Here is a 15,774-nt window from a genome sequence, read left to right as displayed (position 1 = left end):
GCCGAGCGCGAATAACGATGTGGGCCAAGATAGCGGCGAGTGGAGATCGGAACGGTGTGACAGAGAACGTTGTTCGAGACGCGGGGACGCGCGTTCGCGAGGGCGCGGTGAGCGCGGCGCATGAGGCGAAGCCGATGGCCGAGCGAGGACGACAGACGAGAGACGCGGGCAGGACGAGCACGCAGGGACGGCAGGCGATGAGCGCGCGCGGGTATAACGCGAGTGACGCGATGAATTCACACGCCCATGGGGGCGCCAAGACGGGCGCGGACGATCGAGAGCGTCGAGATCGCGGTGGGGCGGTGGACTTGGACAGTTTAATCGCACTCATCGAGCAAGTCGATCCAAGCGAGGTGGAACGCGTGCTGCGAGAATCCGTCTTCAAACCAGGACCGCCCGCGTATACGAGCGTGATCAAGGCGTGTGGAAAGATCGGGATGTGGCAAAAAGCGCTCGAGGCGTATCGATTGATGACGATTCTACACAGAGCAAAGCCGAACACTATTACGTGCTCGGCGCTCATCAACGCTCTGGGTAGATCAAGGCAGTGCGACAAGGCGTTCGAAATTTTCGACGAGATGAAGCAGCGAGGGATTCCAGCGAATATTTTCACCTACAGCGCGCTCCTGAGCACGTGTGCAAAGGCGAAGCAGTACCAGAGAGCGATGGACGTGTTCAACGACTTGGTTGAAAATCATCAGGAAATTGAGGTGGATCGAATCACATACAGCGCCGCAATTTCGTGCTGTGTGCAAGGGCGGAGGGCAGATAAGGCGATCGAAATTTTCAATAGAATGACCGCGGCCGGGATTCGAGGGAATACGATCACTTTCAACACTGTGTTGAACGCGTGCGAGAAGTCTGGAGACGCGGAGCAAGCGGTGGCAACTTTTGAGCGCATGCTCGAGGAGAAGGTATCGGTCGATAAGACCTCGTTTCACGCCCTCATCGGTGCCTTGGATCGTGCGAGGGATCTTCCGAGGGCGATCGAGTACTATCGGATGATGAAATCCATGAGTGTGCGCCCAGATGCGACGACGGTGTCAAACATGTTGAACGCGTGCGCGAACGCAAAGGATCCCGTTGCAGCGATCAAGATTTACAAGGAGGCTCAGGCGAAGTACGACATTGCGGCTACGCCGGGGATGTTCAATGCGCTTATCACGGCGTTGCACAAGGGTAAGCGACACGATTTGGTTTACGAGCAACTCTACGATTCAATGTCCCAGAGTGCGCTCTCAGTGTCGACGTACGTGCACCTCATGATGGCGTGTGAGAGGTTTCAGAACTGGGCAAAATCGTTCGAAATCTTCGAAGAGTTTAAGAAACACTCACCCACGAGTGTTGATCCGTTCATGTGGACTCGTGTGTTCTTGTCGTGTGGACGGTTTGATAGCGACGACCCTGTTTGGAAGAACGGGTGCATCCCGGGATACACCAGCCCGACGCTGGAGCACGCTCGAGCCACTCTGCGCGGACTTTGGTCGGAGTACAAGTTCAAATTGAGAAATATAAAAGGATGGGGTGCCGGTACGCGAGTATTTGATGCGGAAACGCCTGTACAAAACGGCGATGAAGGGATTCGCTTTGGTACTGTTCCCTCCAACACCGATCTCGCCGGTAAAGAGGTGCATTCGGATGCGCCAGATCAAGATTTCTTCCAGATGATTAACGCATACAGGTCGGCTGCGGCTGCAGCCGCACGATGTTCCGATCCGAACACTGTTTTAGACATTCTCAACTTCTGCGAAGAGACCTCTGTGCCGAGCGATTCAATACTTTTGGGCGCGTACGTCGCCGCACTCGCCCTGAACGGCGACCGAATCGGAGCGAACGAAAAGTTCAGAGAAATGTTTGCGTTGGGACATCAACCAGGTATCGCGGTGTACGCCGCACTCGCGAGAGCGGCGGCTCGCGCCGGGGATGCAAACACCGCTCTCCATCTCGCGGAGGAAGTTGGGCACCTAGTTGGGAACTCCTCAGGAGACCGGGACATGATTGAAGCAGTTGTCGCGGCGTGTGAGGCTGGGGGTGACTGGGGTCGCGGAGCGAACCTGTTTGCGATTTGGGCTAAAAACGGTGTCGAAGGGGCGGATGGTGAGCTCCGTCGAGCAGCTGCCGCGTGCAGTGGACAAGATCCTGGGCCAACTCGAAGAGGTTCGACGTACTTTCGCGCACGGCCTTCCACACCAGCGCACAAACCTACGGCGCTCACCGCCCAAGTCGAGCCATTTGTACCGACTCGACGCGTGAGTCAGAACAGATCACGTACGCAAAGCATGTCTGACGAAGGAGGAACAGCTGCGATGACGCCAGAAGCGTAGCAATGAAAAGGGGCAGTCGGAAAACTAATACTTTAGCAGTCCCGCGACTTGTCATAGCATTGAGAGAGGCATTTGCCAACTTCGGTCGTCAATTTTCGCATAGAAATGTTTCTGAAATTGCAACACAGTGATACAAGTTCGCGAAAGAGTGTCGTTTCGCGAGCCATAGTGGGATGTGGTAATTTGCGCAGTCGTGAAGCGCAACCCGTACCGGGGACTTAGATGTCAATGAGGTTGCCGAGAAGCTCCTCATTCGTCTTTGTCCCGCCGTTCGCGCCCATCGAAGGCGCTGGTAACGCATTCGAGCCAACTGCCGGCGTGGATCCGTTTTGCTCGTTCTCCTTCACTTCGCCATCCTTCAGCTTCAAGCTCGCCGCGATGGCTTGAGCAATCATCGCTTCTTCCTCCGCTTCGGTCGTCGCGCACTCGATTCTACTCGAACCTAGAGACGGACGACCACTCGGGATCGGCACGGGAGCCGATGAGTTTGGATCTTGGCTGTGGTTCTCAGCGGGAATGTCAGATTTGACCGTGTTCAAAGCGATGTTCAACTTCTCAACCATCGCTAAGAGTCTTCCGAGTTGATCCTCACTCAGGCTCACAGCGTGGTCCGACATCTCCAACACTTGCATGAGATGTGCCCGGTGGGCTTTGCAAACGTCGCTCAATTCCAAGTCCAGCGCGTCGTTCATCTCCGTGTCGGCGTCCAGGTCGCCGCCCGACTCGCGTATCTCCTTCAAAAGCAACGCGGCCGTAGACGCCCCTTCGAGCGTATCCTCCAACTCATCGAGTACGTATCGTAAATCGATCGACCTCGAACGCGCGTGATGTCGAGACAACATCTGTCCGGCGCGTGGAGAGCCCACGACTGTGTCTTCGAACGCGGTGTTGGAGTACGTAGATCTCGTCGCACTCGGAGACGTGCCCGCCGTGTTCGAGTCTGAGAACGCGTTCTTGAGCGTCTTCTTCAGCGACTTTAGATGCGCCGTCGCGCGCTGCGCTAACGATCGTCCCGCACCTCGAAGCGGCACGCTCTCGAACGCTTCGTAGTCATTGGACGACCCCCCAAAGGCTGGATTGGCGCGCGAGGGCGAGCTCATCTGGTTCGCTCCTCCGCGCGGCGCGTCGTCGATCGCCCGCTCCATATCGTCCACGGCCTCCTCCTGCGATGTAACGATCGATCACGTTCGTCAGTCATTTTGATGTCGCGCGCTCGTCGTCGCTCGCGTTACGAGTCACATCGTTCGGTTCAACGCGGTGTCGACCGTGACGTGGAACGCGAGACTTTCTCGTCGTCTCCGTCTCCGTCTCGTTCGCCGTCGTCGCGCACCTGTTCCGTGGCTGTCATCAACGATTGGTACTGCGTCTTCTTCTCATCCCTGAACATTTTTCTCGCGTGTCGTTCGAGCCACGCGCGCGCACTGTCCAGTGGCGACGACGAAGGAGAGATCTCGTCGCGTCGATCGGTGAGGCTCGACTTATGAGACTGAGACTTTTGAGACTACCGGGTAGAGGCGCGCGGGCACATGTTTCTGTTCTTTCAATTTTACATATCGGCACATCGAGCGCGTCCGCGCGAGACGACGCGTCTACAGCGGTGATTCGCACCTTTTGACAATCTCGGTCGACGTCGTTCGCGTTCATTTCACACATCAATCGCGACGCCTCAGTGGTCGTCGCCCACTGGGGATTTCTTCGGCCGGCTCTTCCTTCGATGCGGCACGATGGAGAGGAGCGTTGGCGTCAGCGGAGCGTCACCGGGTGGGCGATCCTTTGAACTATATTTGCGTTTCGCGGACGACACGACTTTCGTCGGCGTCACGCCTTCGCTAGAAGGGGAGTCGTCTTCGCTCTTCACCTCACTCTTCACGGGCGACTTACCGCGCGGACCGCTCCCTTCGCTCACGGGCGATTTGTTTCGCACGGGCGAGCGTCTGTCGCCGCTCAACTTGTCAGATTTCGACGTATTCTTAGCTTGCACACTCTTGCGCGGCGTCGGCTTGATGGTCTCCGCGGCGAAAGCCATGTCTATTCCGTCCTTTGCCGTCATGTCCTCGCCCGCGTTCACCTTGCAAGAAATTGAGCAGTAACGACTGTTGTCGCTCTGAAGGATTCGAGCGCAGTGGCAGCACTCCGAGTGAGCGATTGTCTGGGACGTAGATCCAGCTCGCGAGCGCTGATCTCCTCGCCCAGACGTCGTACCCTTATCTTCCTTACCCTTGGTCGACCTCGGGTGCGGTCGCTCGTTTAGGAACACGACGCGCGCCGAGTTGATGATGTAGGTTTGAATCTCCTGCACATCGATCAGCCTGCACACGTCCTGAACGCGAACGACGTTGTGATATGAGCTTCGTCGAATCTGTTTCGAGCGCTCGTCGCGTCGATGCTTCGTCGTCAGTCCGCGCGTTCGATCCGTATCCGGTTCGCCCGCCCCCCCCCCAGGGCACGTCTCTCGGCATCGTGGTCGTGCGTCGGTCGACCGCCCGTTCGAGTCTCATCCATTCACGCGGGCACGGTGGTTTGTTGCGTCGAGCGTCGAGAGGGGTTTGGTCGAGCGGCGACGACGTGCGCGCCGTCGCGAACGTGCTCGAAAACGATCGGACGCAATGTCTCTTCATCGCTCCCTCGCACCTGAATCGTATCCGTCGCTCGCGCGTCGAGCGCGCACGCCGGACACAACGAGCGACGCATTCCTATCGAGAACATATTTCTTTGCTCGCCCTTACTTCCGGTACTGTGCACGTCGCACGGGGCGAAGAACGACCCCTGCACGAGATCTGGGATCCACGATAATTCCCTGGGCAATCTCTCGCGCGCCTCGCACGCGATCGAGGGCACCTGCGCGAGAGCATCGGTCAGTGTTCTCGTCACCAATTTAGGTCCATCGCCGCGTCCGGACGTTCGTGGAAACGAAGACTCGGGCGCGCGCGAGGGAGTGAAACGCACCGTCATCGCGCTCGAGCGGTGTGAGAAAATGTTATCGTCAAGTTCTCAAACCACTCGAGAACACGTAACGTCTACGCGGGACGCGGCGACGCGTGAGGCTTGAGACGACGCCCAATGCGCGGTCGGTGGTTCGACAGCTGCGAAATTTGATTTTTAGCGAAGATTGGGAGGTGGTTTTATTTTCGTATTCAAATGTCATGGACGGTATCCAATAAAAACGATAGTACAAGTAAGCGCTGGCGCGTGGTCACCACACGATGTTAAAGACATTGCATTAATGCCCGTGACGTGAACAATGTATGTATTGACGAGTCAGGAACCGGAATTACCCCCCTCAAAAGGTATATGGATTCGTGGAGACCTGATTTTCTGGACCCGCGCGCCGGCGCCGTCCGAGCGGTCACTCGAGGGCGCGTTGTGAGCATTAACGTGCCTTTGGTTGAAACCTCTCGTTTCAACGCTCGCGGTAGCGGTTCGACGACGCGCGGCGCGCGGCAAATTTCGGTAAAATCGAGCAATTTCCGAGCCGCAGAATTTTTTTTCAAAAATGTATGGGAAAAAGTAGTTTTTGGACGACGGAGAACGCTGTAGACGCTTTCAGACGGCGAGATCGGCAGTGATTGGTGTCGTCACTGTTTACAACGTTCGTGCGGCGTCGAGGCAGGTAGGGTGAAGATGTTGCGCAATTCAACTGCATCGGTCACTAAAGATGCATTCACGATGCCACCTGGAGATACGTCAAAAATCGGTCACGCTGCCCCGCACGACAGCTTGCTCGATCGCCTGACGCGGAGTTCTCGATCGCGCGAACTTCGTCCGTCGTCACCGCGAATCTCGCGCGCGCCGTCCACGCTCGAGCGGTCGCACTGTGGAGACCAATCGGTGAATCACATCGCACGCAATCACATCAATTTGCACCTTAACGCGCGTTGCGACGCCGAATCGCGACGAAAATCGCTCAAATTTGGAGAGGAAAGTGAAAAAACGTCGACGAATCGATCCGCGGCGTGAACTCGCGCCGTGTATTCTAAACCCTAGAAAATAGGGTTTACGGTCAACATTGCTCGCCCCAGCGTCGCGCCTCCTTACGACGCCGCGACGCGCGCGCCCGCGCGATCGGCAGACGAACCCGTTCGCGTCCGCGTCCGCGCTCGCGCTCGCGCTCGCGCTCGCGCCGTCGTCGCGCGCGGGTCCAGAAAATCAGCTCTCCAACGCATCGCGACTCGTCGCGTCAACGAGGGGTCTTCGACGGGTCGTGACTCGCGTTTCTCTCGCGTACCCCCTCGCCGGGATTTTAGAGTCCCCAAAAGAGGTCGATTCACGACTCGTCGTGTGCGCCGTGTCAAAATCCATATACCGCGGGAGGGTCACCGACCCTCGAGTTACACTCTTCGGGTATGGTGACAATAAACCCTACACTCGTATTCTGTTCTTAACAAGCCTTTCAAACAAAACGGAATCCGAAAAGCCGTTGCTCCTCGCGTCCTCGGTGATCATTTCAAGGAGTCAAAGGCGCATCGAGCGATGACGTCGACCGCCTTTTGACACTCCGCGCTCGTGACGATGAGCGGGGGGACGAGGCGCAAGATATTACCCTTACCGGCGGTGATGACGAGCAGGCCCGCGTCGCGACAGGCTTTGACGAGCGGCGCGGCTGGGACGTCGAACTGCACGCCGACGAGCAATCCCGCGCCTCGCACCTCGACCAGGTGCGGGTGGCCCTTGAGTTTCTCAGCGAGCGAGCTCTTCAATTCGTTCCCTCTGTCGGCGACATTTTGTAAAAACGCCGGCGTGCTAACGCGATCGAAAACCTCGTTCGCCACGGCGCACACCAGTGGACCGCCCGCAAACGTCGAGCCGTGGTCTCCAGGAGCCATCACCGAAGCAACCTTGTCCTTCATCAGCACCGCGCCGATGGGCAAACCGTTCGCCAGAGGCTTCGCCACCGTCAGGATGTCAGGCTCCGCATCTTGCACCATTTGATGACCCCAAAGCTTACCAGTTCGTCCCAAACCGCACTGAACCTCGTCGTACACGAGCAACGCGTCTGCCTCGTCGCAGAGCTTTCTCAAACCTCTCAAAAATTCGGCGTCCGCAGGATAGATCCCCCCCTCGCCCTGCACCGGCTCGATGAACACTGCGCACGTCTTTCCTTTGACGATGACGTTCTTCGCCGCCTCCAAATCGCCGTATGGCGTGAACGTGTTGCCCGGAAGGCCCGGGGCGAACGGCGCTCGGTAGCCCTCCTTCCACGTCAGCGAAAGCGCTCCCATGGTGCGACCGTGAAATCCGTTCTCGAAACTCACCGTTTCGTACGCGGCGTCCTCGACGCTCTTACCGTTCGCCTGCGCGCGCGACTTTGCATATTTTCTCGCGAATTTCAACGCCCCTTCGTTCGCCTCCGTTCCGCTATTGCAAAAGAAAACTTTGTCGGCGAAGGACGTCGAGCTGAGCTTCCGAGCGAGCGTCGACATGGGCTCGGTGTGATACAGATTGCTCGTGTGCACGAGCGTTCGAGCCTGCGCCGACATCGCTCGCGCCACGCCCTCGTCCGAGTGTCCGAGGCAATTCACGGCGATGCCCGCGGTGAAATCCAAAAACTCCCGTCCCTCGGCGTCCCACAGCTTACATCCCTTCCCTCGAACCATGACCTCGGTCTCTCCTCGTCCGTACGTCTGTAACACGCACTCTCGCTCGTTCTTTCGCACCGCATCCGCGTCGACGTTCGTCGCGGACGATCCACCGAACAGTCCGCCCAAGAACGCTCGAACCGGCTCGACGCATCGTCGTCGACGCGTTCCCACGCGCGCGCGATGCCGAGGCGCGCGTCCACCGCGCGCCGCCGCGCGCGCGGTGGTGGTGATGGCCATCGTTCTCGTCCTCGTCCTCGTCGTCGTCGGCATCATCGTCGTCGCGTCGTCGTCGTCGAACGCGCGCGTCTGACGCGTCATCGCTCGACGCGTCGCCCGCGGCGGTTGCGTGGACGTCCACACCGCGCGCGCCGCCGCCGCTCGACGCGGTGCGCGCCGTCGATCGATCGAAAGTCATCGGTCGTCGTCGCCCGAGGGACGAACGAGCGACGGCGCGCGCGCGGGCGGGCGAGCGCGGACGAGGCTGCGGCGAGACGCGATTCGGCCACGCAGTCGCGGAGGCGGAGGCGAACGATGGCGCGCGCGCGAGGAGGATGGGCGCGCGCCGCGGTCGGTCTCTGCGCGGTCGTCGTCGCGCTCGTCACGGCGTCGCGGGCGGATGAGTACGCGAGCGCGGTGGAACGCGCGGTGGCGAACTCGCGAGGCTTGGAAGCGTTCGGCGCCGCGGACCGACTCTTGACGCGCGTTCGCGAGAGCCTGTGCGCGGCGAACGAGACCACGTGCGAGAACGAGTACGAGAGCACGCGAAAGGATTTGTGGCTGACGCTCGGGAGGGAGGTTCTGTGCGGCGTCGACACCGACGCCGACTCCACGTGGGAGACCATTCGGCGGACGAACACGCAAGGCGCGTTTGCGGTTTTATTGTCAAAGTGCGTCAGGCCGTGGAGCGGCGATCTCGAAGCGAGCGTGCTGGATTTATCGGTACGATTCATCGCTCGGGCGTCGTTGCAGCGCGATGATGTTAACAGCGTGATCGTGGCGAACGACCTCAAGTCCGGACTGACGACGACGGCGAACTCGGACTTCGACGTCAACCATCCGAGTTACATCCCAGGCTTGGCGCCGGTTCCGACGGAGATCACGGGCTTCAGCGAGACTCGTCCGGTCGTCGTCACCGCGACCGAGCAACCGGACGAAACCGTATACGACGACCCCGACGTTGCGAGGACGATCGCGGAGGTAAGGAAGGCTTGGTCGACGGCGCCCAAGTCCTCGGCGGGCGCGACAGAGGCGTTTCCGTCGGAGTACGCCAAGCGCGTGGAGAAGGAACGCGAGGGCCATCTAGCCGATCTCGGCGTGGAGTCGGAGTATCGTAAAAAGTATCTCAAACATCCGTACGTCAAGGCGCACTACGATAAGGCGACGAAGTGCGCGGGGGCCGCCGAGGACGACGACTTGTGCCTCAAGCGCGTCGTCCCGCGAATCGGGTACACGCACGCCGAGGATGGTACTCGTTTACTCTCCGTTTACGGTACGCCGTTGCCGAGCGATTACATTGACTTCAACCAACCGTACACGTACGGTGTGTACAGCAGACCGTTCTGACGTAGCGTAGCCTTCCCGGCGTTCGCCCGCCCGCGTCGCGCGCGGGCCCATACGGCCAGGGTTTAGAATTTAATGGTGTTGGGAGCTTCATCGCTCGCGCGCGCGTCACACGTCTACTCACTCTCGCCCTCGCCCGCGCGAAGACGTGCACATGAGTGAGCGCGATGGTCTTCTCGCCGTCGACGGCGTGGACGTGCCTCGCGCGGCCGCGGCAAACCGTTCGAGGACTGTCGAGTTCACGAATGACGACGAGAGCGACTACGACCACCTTGGTGCTACCTCCGCTCGCGGGTTCGGCGAGCGACTCTTCGGCAGCAAAAATTGGCGTTCACGCGCGTTTGTGATCGTCCTATTCGCTTGCCTTTGCGCCTTGGGCGCTTTGGCGACACTGCGAATGAGCGGAGGAAAAGGGGTGACAGCGGCGCCGCGTCTGGGCGCCGCGGCTCCTCGAGCGATCAACGCGCCAGGCCACATCCCGGGTTTGGCCGAGCACGTGCAGGGTGTGACGCGATCGACAAAGTTTAGAATCATAACGTTCTGCAACAAATCGTACTGGGTTTTCGCGCACGGACTGCTGGAGTCGATGAAGGCGGTGGCGCCTTCAGTGGTTGACTTTTGGACGGTGATTGTTCCCGACGAAGAGACGAAAAAATTCATCCTTTCCGAGACCTCTGGTGCGGGTCACGCCGTGGACGTCTTCGTCGACGATGATCTTCGGAAGCAAGTGGCTAAATTTGCGAGCGCGGGTAGGGACGAACTGAAGACGATGCTTTCATGGCGAAGGGTTCACGCGATGCAAACGCTCGTGGACGGTGACTTCACCGTCATGTTCATCGAACCCGACGCTGTGTTCCAGAAGAACCCACTGCAGCTCATTCACGATCAGCTCACCCAGAACGATATCATTCTGTCCGCGGACTACGGTCTTGGTTCGACGGCGCAAAAGCGCGCGAACACCAAGGTAATCGTGGCGAAGCCGTCGGCCCAGGGAAAAAAGTTGCTCAACGTCTGGCAGCGCGCCGAGCAGTCGTACACTGGCCAAAAAGCAGAGGCGGGATTTTTCCTCGACCAAGTCGTCCCGCACATCGACGTGCTCACGGCCAAGGTCAAGGTGCTGGATCAAACGCTCGTCGGGAACTACTTGACGCATCACGAAAAGGCTGGGCAAGTCATCGTTACGGGCACCGGGTGCGACAACATCGACTATAAGATTAACTTCATGACACAACTATTGCGTCACGTGCAGCCGCTCGATCCAAACAACTTGGTGCCCGCATTCGATTACGAAGGTGTCGCCATGGGGTGTGACCACTCGGGCCGCGAAAAGGTGTTCAAAATCTCAAACGAGTACGCGAGGTCGCACGGTGTATCGGCCAAGTTGGGCGCGAGCAAGAAGCACCCGAGTAAAAACGACTCGGAGGGTGACGATGAGGACGCCGGTGGTGATCGTTAGGGTCCTCGAGCGCTGCAGTAGAGATTTTAGTGTACACGTATAGATAATTTCCAACTAATCTACAGGCCAGTACAGGCCCCTTCCGTTCTACGTGTCACGCTTCTACGCGCGATCTACTCGCAACGTTCTACCGCCAGTTTGTACGGCAAATATTGCACCTCATATTCAACGTGCTCGCGCACGTCTCTCGTCGCCGCTTTGATCCGACCTTTCGCAGAGTTGCTCTCAAGCATGAATGGTAACTCAAAGCGCGCGGGCGGGATGCGTGAACCGGCGATACTAACTTCTAACCCTTCACGAACGATGAACACGCGCACGTCCTTCGTTTGTCGTCCCGGTGGAACAAACACGCGAAGTTTAGCCGCCGTCACGGGCTGTCCGACGTATTCTAACTCGTGCTGTATGCGTTCGCACACGTTTACCTTCTCACCATTGGTCGCATCTCCCTCACTCACGGGCGATACGAGTGATTTCGGATCCACTCGAATGCGCTGCGGAGGAGGTGGTGCCGCTCCAATGAATAGTCGCGCCGGCAGCTTGTATGTAAAGCTTATCTGCGCTGTGTGTGCGTGCTTCTCGGCGACTCGTCGTAAGCTCAGCTCGGCGACGAAACGTCTCAGCGGCTTGTAAACTTCAGCGTGCCGCAAAACGAATGAATTGAAAACGACGTCGTACACCACCGCTGGTTGCCCACTGGAGTCCACGTCGATCCTTGCGTCCCCACAGCTGAACGGAAAACGCAGTTCGGGAGCGCTCTCTCGGGCTGTTCGCTCCAACGCCCGCGGCACTGACTTGTGCATCAGCCCCTGACTCCATGATTCTCTATTCTCGTCCGGAACGTCCACGAACTCGCTCGCACACACGTTCACGAAGACCTTCGTGCCCGTAGCGTCGAGCGTCTTGACGACAAACTTGGGCTCGAGCTCGACCGTTCTCGTCGCGGACATCGCCGTCGTCGTCGCCGATGTACCGCCGTCTACGCGCTCGAGCCCACCCGACGCGGCCTCTCGAACGAGCTTCATCACCTCTCTCACCTTCTCTTCGTCGTTCATTCCTTCGACCGGAAAAGCGTTCACGAGCTCGTCGAGGAAAGCTTTCGCCTCATCGGGCACGGGCACGCTCGCGCCGTCACCGTCCACGAGCGCGGAGAGCACTTCGCAGAGCTCACGCACGCGCCCGACGTCGACGTCTTCGCCCGCGTCCGTCATGAAGAATGAATATCTATCAACGAACGAGGCGCCGACTGTCGCGAGAGAACGTCGGGGAAGTGCGCGTGTTTCAACTGAAAGAAACTGTGGTGAAAATTAAAATTACGCACCTCCCGCACACGCTCGCGCCCGATCGCGCGTCGAGACGTTCACCCGAGCGCGTCCGCGGTGAGGTGCGTCCACGCGCGGTCTCGGCGCTTCCGTCGTCCCATCCACGGCGCCGTCGACGTCGCCGGTGACGAGATGAGCGAACGGCGCGGTCACGGCGGTCTCGAGCTAACCACGTCGCACGACGTTCGTGCGCGACCCGATGCGGGGAGCGGTCAGCCCTCCGGGGTTTCCGCGGCGTCTCGAACGAGCACGACGACGGTGATCGGTCGACACGAGCACACGATAAGCGGTTACTCGCTCTTGAAAGGAATCGGCGATGGCGAACCAATCGCGAGCGATAGATTCATGGTCGGGGGGCACGAGTGGGTGCTTCTCTTTTATCCAGACGGTAAACGATCGATGAGCGACGGCGGAGCGCCGCCTACGCAGCAAGATGATCCGTACGCAGCACTCTTCGTGGCGCTCATCGGAGAAGGACCGCGCCCGCTCGGAGTGGTCCAGAGCGGTCAGGGTCGCGTCGTTAGAGCATTTCACAGGTTCACCTTGGTTGATCAGAGTGGTAATGGTCGGCACATCACCAAAGGGCGTCAGCGCGAACAAGGCGCGGTGAAAATATCGTGCGCGCGTCAAGACCCACAAGCGAGAAACTGCCATGGATACAGAAAATTTGTTCGCCGGTCCGTCCTGGAGGCTTCCGGCTCGGGGTACCTGGTAGACGACGTGGTCGTGATTCGGTACGAAATTGAACTCGTCGTCACGAACGGCGGAGCGCTGAATAAGAACGCCAAGCTGCTCCCGGCAGCGAGCGTTAACGTACCGTCGTATCCGACTATTGGTAAACATCTTGTCGGACTCCTTTACGACCGCAACGATGAAACTTTTGACTGTACTTTTGACGTCGAAGGGGAGAAGTTTCGCGCTCACAAACTCATTTTGTCTTCACGATCGAGCGTGTTCGCCGGCATGCTGCGCACGGGCGCCGCGATGAAGGAAGGTCGAGAGGGCGTGTTGAAGTTGAACGACGTCAAAGCGGATGTTTTCAGGCTGTTACTTCACTTTGTGTACGCGGATGAGATTCCACGCGGCGGTGGCGCCGAGGCTAGTTTATACGAGCACACCGCTCGCCTCGGCGCAGAAGAAGCACCCGGTGCCGCTGGTGATGAGTTGACTACCAGGAATGGTCGCGCTTCTGATGAATTGGCGCTGGACGTCCCCATGACGCAACACTTGCTCGTCGCCGCTGACAAGTTTGATTTGAGCAGACTTCGCGCAATGTGCGAAGCGCGACTGTGCGATTCCGTGGATATGAGTACCGTGGCGAACACGCTCCTGCTCGCTGAGCTGAATCACGCGTACGCCTTGAAACGCGCGTGTATGGGTTTCATCGCGGCGAACTTGTCGGACGTGATGAGCACGGAAGGTTACGAAGCCATGAACACAGCTTGTCCTCATTTGGCGAGCGAGATATTGAGCGCTGTCGCAGAAATGCGTCCTCTTCGTCCGCAAGGCGCCCCTCTCGCTCTTCCTCAAGACACCGGGACGGCGATTCAAAGCGCAGCAGCGGCAAATCCGGCCACTGCAGCCGCTTTCGCCACCGCCGCGGCTGCCGCGGCCCGACCAGATCGTGATATCGCTCAAGGCGGAGTCCTCGCCGTGCCTCCGACTGTGGCGCACGATTTGACAAATCTCTCCTTTCCGGCGATGTCGACGCTATCAAATTTTTTGTCTCGCGCGGTGCAGCCACCTACCCAAGCGCTGGATCATCCGCCGCCGTCGACGCCGCACGCGGCAACGCTGGTGAACAACGCCGGTGAGGAAGCTCAGCGCGAAGTTGCCGCCGCCATGGCAGCGCGACATGCTCAGCGCGGCGGCGATATCGCCAACGTGGTAGACGACAGCCTCCTTCTCTTCGCCTCGCCTCAAGCGCAACGAGTGCCGTCGGAAGCACCCGCACCGGTGCGCGAAGGCGACGAAATCGCGGGCGGGAACGACGGGCAAGAAGGCCGTCGAGTGCGACCGCGAAGATGATGTCGTCAGCGATTCGCATGTCTCCTCGTCTGTGCGCGTCCCGTCATTCGCGTGACGGACTATTTTTCTGTTCTCAGAAACTCGCTTGGATGTATCGACAGATGAATTACAATGTTTTTCTGTTCGCATGGAGACCGTTATCATCAGCTCATTCATCTCTTCATCAGCCTTATTTAGCGTTTCGGCCTCGTGCCTTGAATTTTCTTAGTTCACACGTCTCGAGGTACTCGAGCGCGTGCTTCGAGTCTTCATCGAATTTTCTCAAACGCTTCAGTCGCTCTTGGCCCGTTGAGTGGTTCAACTTGTACCAAAACTGTCCAACCTGAACCTCTCTTTCCCCATCATCTTCATGGTCCCATCGCGCGAGTGTGGCCACATCGTTCGCTCTCGGCAACTTGCCATCCAAGTGGTCGCGGACGTGCGCGCTGAAAATCTTCAACTTGCGCGCGGCGTGCGCTGTGTACATATATGCATGGCCATCTTCGCGAAATACACATGTCTCGAGATACTCGAGCGCATGCTTCGAGTCGGCATCGACGTTTCTCAAACGCTTCAGTCGCTCTTCACACTTTGAGTTGTTTAATTCGTTCCACCACAATCCCACCGGAACGCCGTCTCTTTCCCCAGCATCTTCATGGTCCCATCGCGCGAGTGTGGCCACATCACGAAATCTCGGCAACTTGCCATCCAAGTGGTCGCGGACGTGCGCGCTGAAAATCTTCAACTTGCGCGCGTCGTGCGCTGTGTACCTGCATGCACGTCCATCTGATGTCGTCGTCGTCGCACGCGATCGGTCGACGCGCGCGCGCGCGATGATCGGCCTCGGCGTCGACGGTCGCGCGAACATCCGCGCCGTGAAGTGAGCGTTACGCAAAACGCCTGTACTTTTTTCGTGACCAACGACCTAAACGAGACTTGGCTTTTCTTCGTTCACATGTCTCGAGGTACTCGAACGTATGCTTCGAGTCGTCATCAAATTTTTAGGGTATTTTCTTGTACATTTTCTAGACCCTAATTCGATAGGGGTATGCCCTGTCCACGGTGTGTCTGTCTCTTTTCGTGGTGGTGTTGCTCTGGTGTCGGGTCCTCCTGTATGTTCTAGACCCTAATTCTAGGGGAATTGGGTTCGAAGTTATGAAGACATTTGGTGGAGCGATGAACGCTCTGGTAGGGCCCTTAAAGAAGGCAGTTTTCGAAAAAGACGCTGACTTCTCGCGTTCGTGCTATGTACATGGTGGAAAAAAACATCGCCCTGATATGGTTCTTGACAACGCAATGGATGACAATGTAAAATTTGTCTTCGACCTCAAGAACGTTTTGGCGCCGTGCACGCGAATCGGCTCGGACATCGTTACGGTTGCAGATCATCTCAGAATTGCTGAAGAGAACAAAAGGAACTCGCCGGCGTGGAAAGACTTTGTACCGCAAGATGGCATGGCTTGCGAATTTGTACCATTTGCGATTGGCTGGTATGGTGAGATGGGTCGGGAAGTGAAGAGTTTTGTTCG

General features: G+C 58.3%; 10 protein-coding genes across 10 annotated transcripts; 5 read left to right on the top strand and 5 right to left on the bottom strand.

Moving 5' to 3' along the window:
* Nucleotides 1–17: 17 nt before the first annotated feature.
* On the top strand, nucleotides 18–2,324 carry OT_ostta14g03080 (Tetratricopeptide-like helical; the record flags this gene model as incomplete). Its single annotated transcript, XM_022982641.1, has 1 exon — nucleotides 18–2,324. One exon carries the CDS (start codon nucleotides 18–20, stop codon nucleotides 2,322–2,324), a length of 2,307 nt encoding a protein of 768 aa, XP_022841406.1.
* Nucleotides 2,325–2,542: 218 nt separating this feature from the next.
* On the bottom strand, nucleotides 2,543–3,711 carry OT_ostta14g03070 (unnamed product; the record flags this gene model as incomplete). Its single annotated transcript, XM_003083095.1, has 2 exons — nucleotides 2,543–3,487; nucleotides 3,655–3,711. 2 exons carry the CDS (start codon nucleotides 3,709–3,711, stop codon nucleotides 2,543–2,545), a joined length of 1,002 nt encoding a protein of 333 aa, XP_003083143.1.
* A 279-nt stretch (nucleotides 3,712–3,990) lies between these two features.
* OT_ostta14g03060 (Protein of unknown function DUF597) lies at nucleotides 3,991–5,276 on the bottom strand (the record flags this gene model as incomplete). The annotated part of the gene is made up of 3 exons (XM_022982640.1): nucleotides 3,991–4,683; nucleotides 4,956–5,162; nucleotides 5,271–5,276. The coding sequence occupies 3 exons, from the start codon at nucleotides 5,274–5,276 to the stop codon at nucleotides 3,991–3,993; spliced, it is 906 nt and encodes a 301-aa protein (XP_022841405.1).
* A 1,487-nt stretch (nucleotides 5,277–6,763) lies between these two features.
* On the bottom strand, nucleotides 6,764–8,221 carry OT_ostta14g03050 (Pyridoxal phosphate-dependent transferase, major region, subdomain 1; the record flags this gene model as incomplete). The annotated part of the gene is made up of 1 exon (XM_022982639.1): nucleotides 6,764–8,221. The coding sequence occupies one exon, from the start codon at nucleotides 8,219–8,221 to the stop codon at nucleotides 6,764–6,766; it is 1,458 nt and encodes a 485-aa protein (XP_022841404.1).
* Nucleotides 8,222–8,434: 213 nt separating this feature from the next.
* Nucleotides 8,435–9,466, top strand: OT_ostta14g03040 (unnamed product; the record flags this gene model as incomplete). The annotated part of the gene is made up of 1 exon (XM_003083091.1): nucleotides 8,435–9,466. The coding sequence occupies one exon, from the start codon at nucleotides 8,435–8,437 to the stop codon at nucleotides 9,464–9,466; it is 1,032 nt and encodes a 343-aa protein (XP_003083139.1).
* Nucleotides 9,467–9,617: 151 nt separating this feature from the next.
* On the top strand, nucleotides 9,618–10,919 carry OT_ostta14g03030 (Nucleotide-diphospho-sugar transferase; the record flags this gene model as incomplete). The annotated part of the gene is made up of 1 exon (XM_003083090.2): nucleotides 9,618–10,919. The coding sequence occupies one exon, from the start codon at nucleotides 9,618–9,620 to the stop codon at nucleotides 10,917–10,919; it is 1,302 nt and encodes a 433-aa protein (XP_003083138.2).
* A 113-nt stretch (nucleotides 10,920–11,032) lies between these two features.
* Nucleotides 11,033–12,127, bottom strand: OT_ostta14g03020 (PIH; the record flags this gene model as incomplete). Its single annotated transcript, XM_003083089.1, has 1 exon — nucleotides 11,033–12,127. The coding sequence occupies one exon, from the start codon at nucleotides 12,125–12,127 to the stop codon at nucleotides 11,033–11,035; it is 1,095 nt and encodes a 364-aa protein (XP_003083137.1).
* Nucleotides 12,128–12,370: 243 nt separating this feature from the next.
* OT_ostta14g03010 (BTB/POZ-like) lies at nucleotides 12,371–14,266 on the top strand (the record flags this gene model as incomplete). Its single annotated transcript, XM_022982638.1, has 1 exon — nucleotides 12,371–14,266. The coding sequence occupies one exon, from the start codon at nucleotides 12,371–12,373 to the stop codon at nucleotides 14,264–14,266; it is 1,896 nt and encodes a 631-aa protein (XP_022841403.1).
* A 169-nt stretch (nucleotides 14,267–14,435) lies between these two features.
* OT_ostta14g03000 (unnamed product) lies at nucleotides 14,436–15,113 on the bottom strand (the record flags this gene model as incomplete). The annotated part of the gene is made up of 1 exon (XM_022982637.1): nucleotides 14,436–15,113. One exon carries the CDS (start codon nucleotides 15,111–15,113, stop codon nucleotides 14,436–14,438), a length of 678 nt encoding a protein of 225 aa, XP_022841402.1.
* Nucleotides 15,114–15,541: 428 nt separating this feature from the next.
* On the top strand, nucleotides 15,542–15,774 carry OT_ostta14g02990 (unnamed product; the record flags this gene model as incomplete). Its single annotated transcript, XM_022982636.1, has 1 exon — nucleotides 15,542–15,774. A coding segment is annotated over one exon (233 nt), but the record flags the coding sequence as incomplete, so codon positions are not given.

Source organism: Ostreococcus tauri (assembly GCF_000214015.3).
Source record: "Ostreococcus tauri WGS project CAID00000000 data, contig chromosome 14, whole genome shotgun sequence".
Taxonomy (NCBI): domain Eukaryota; kingdom Viridiplantae; phylum Chlorophyta; class Mamiellophyceae; order Mamiellales; family Bathycoccaceae; genus Ostreococcus; species Ostreococcus tauri.
This window is presented reverse-complemented; position numbering and strand designations above follow the sequence as displayed.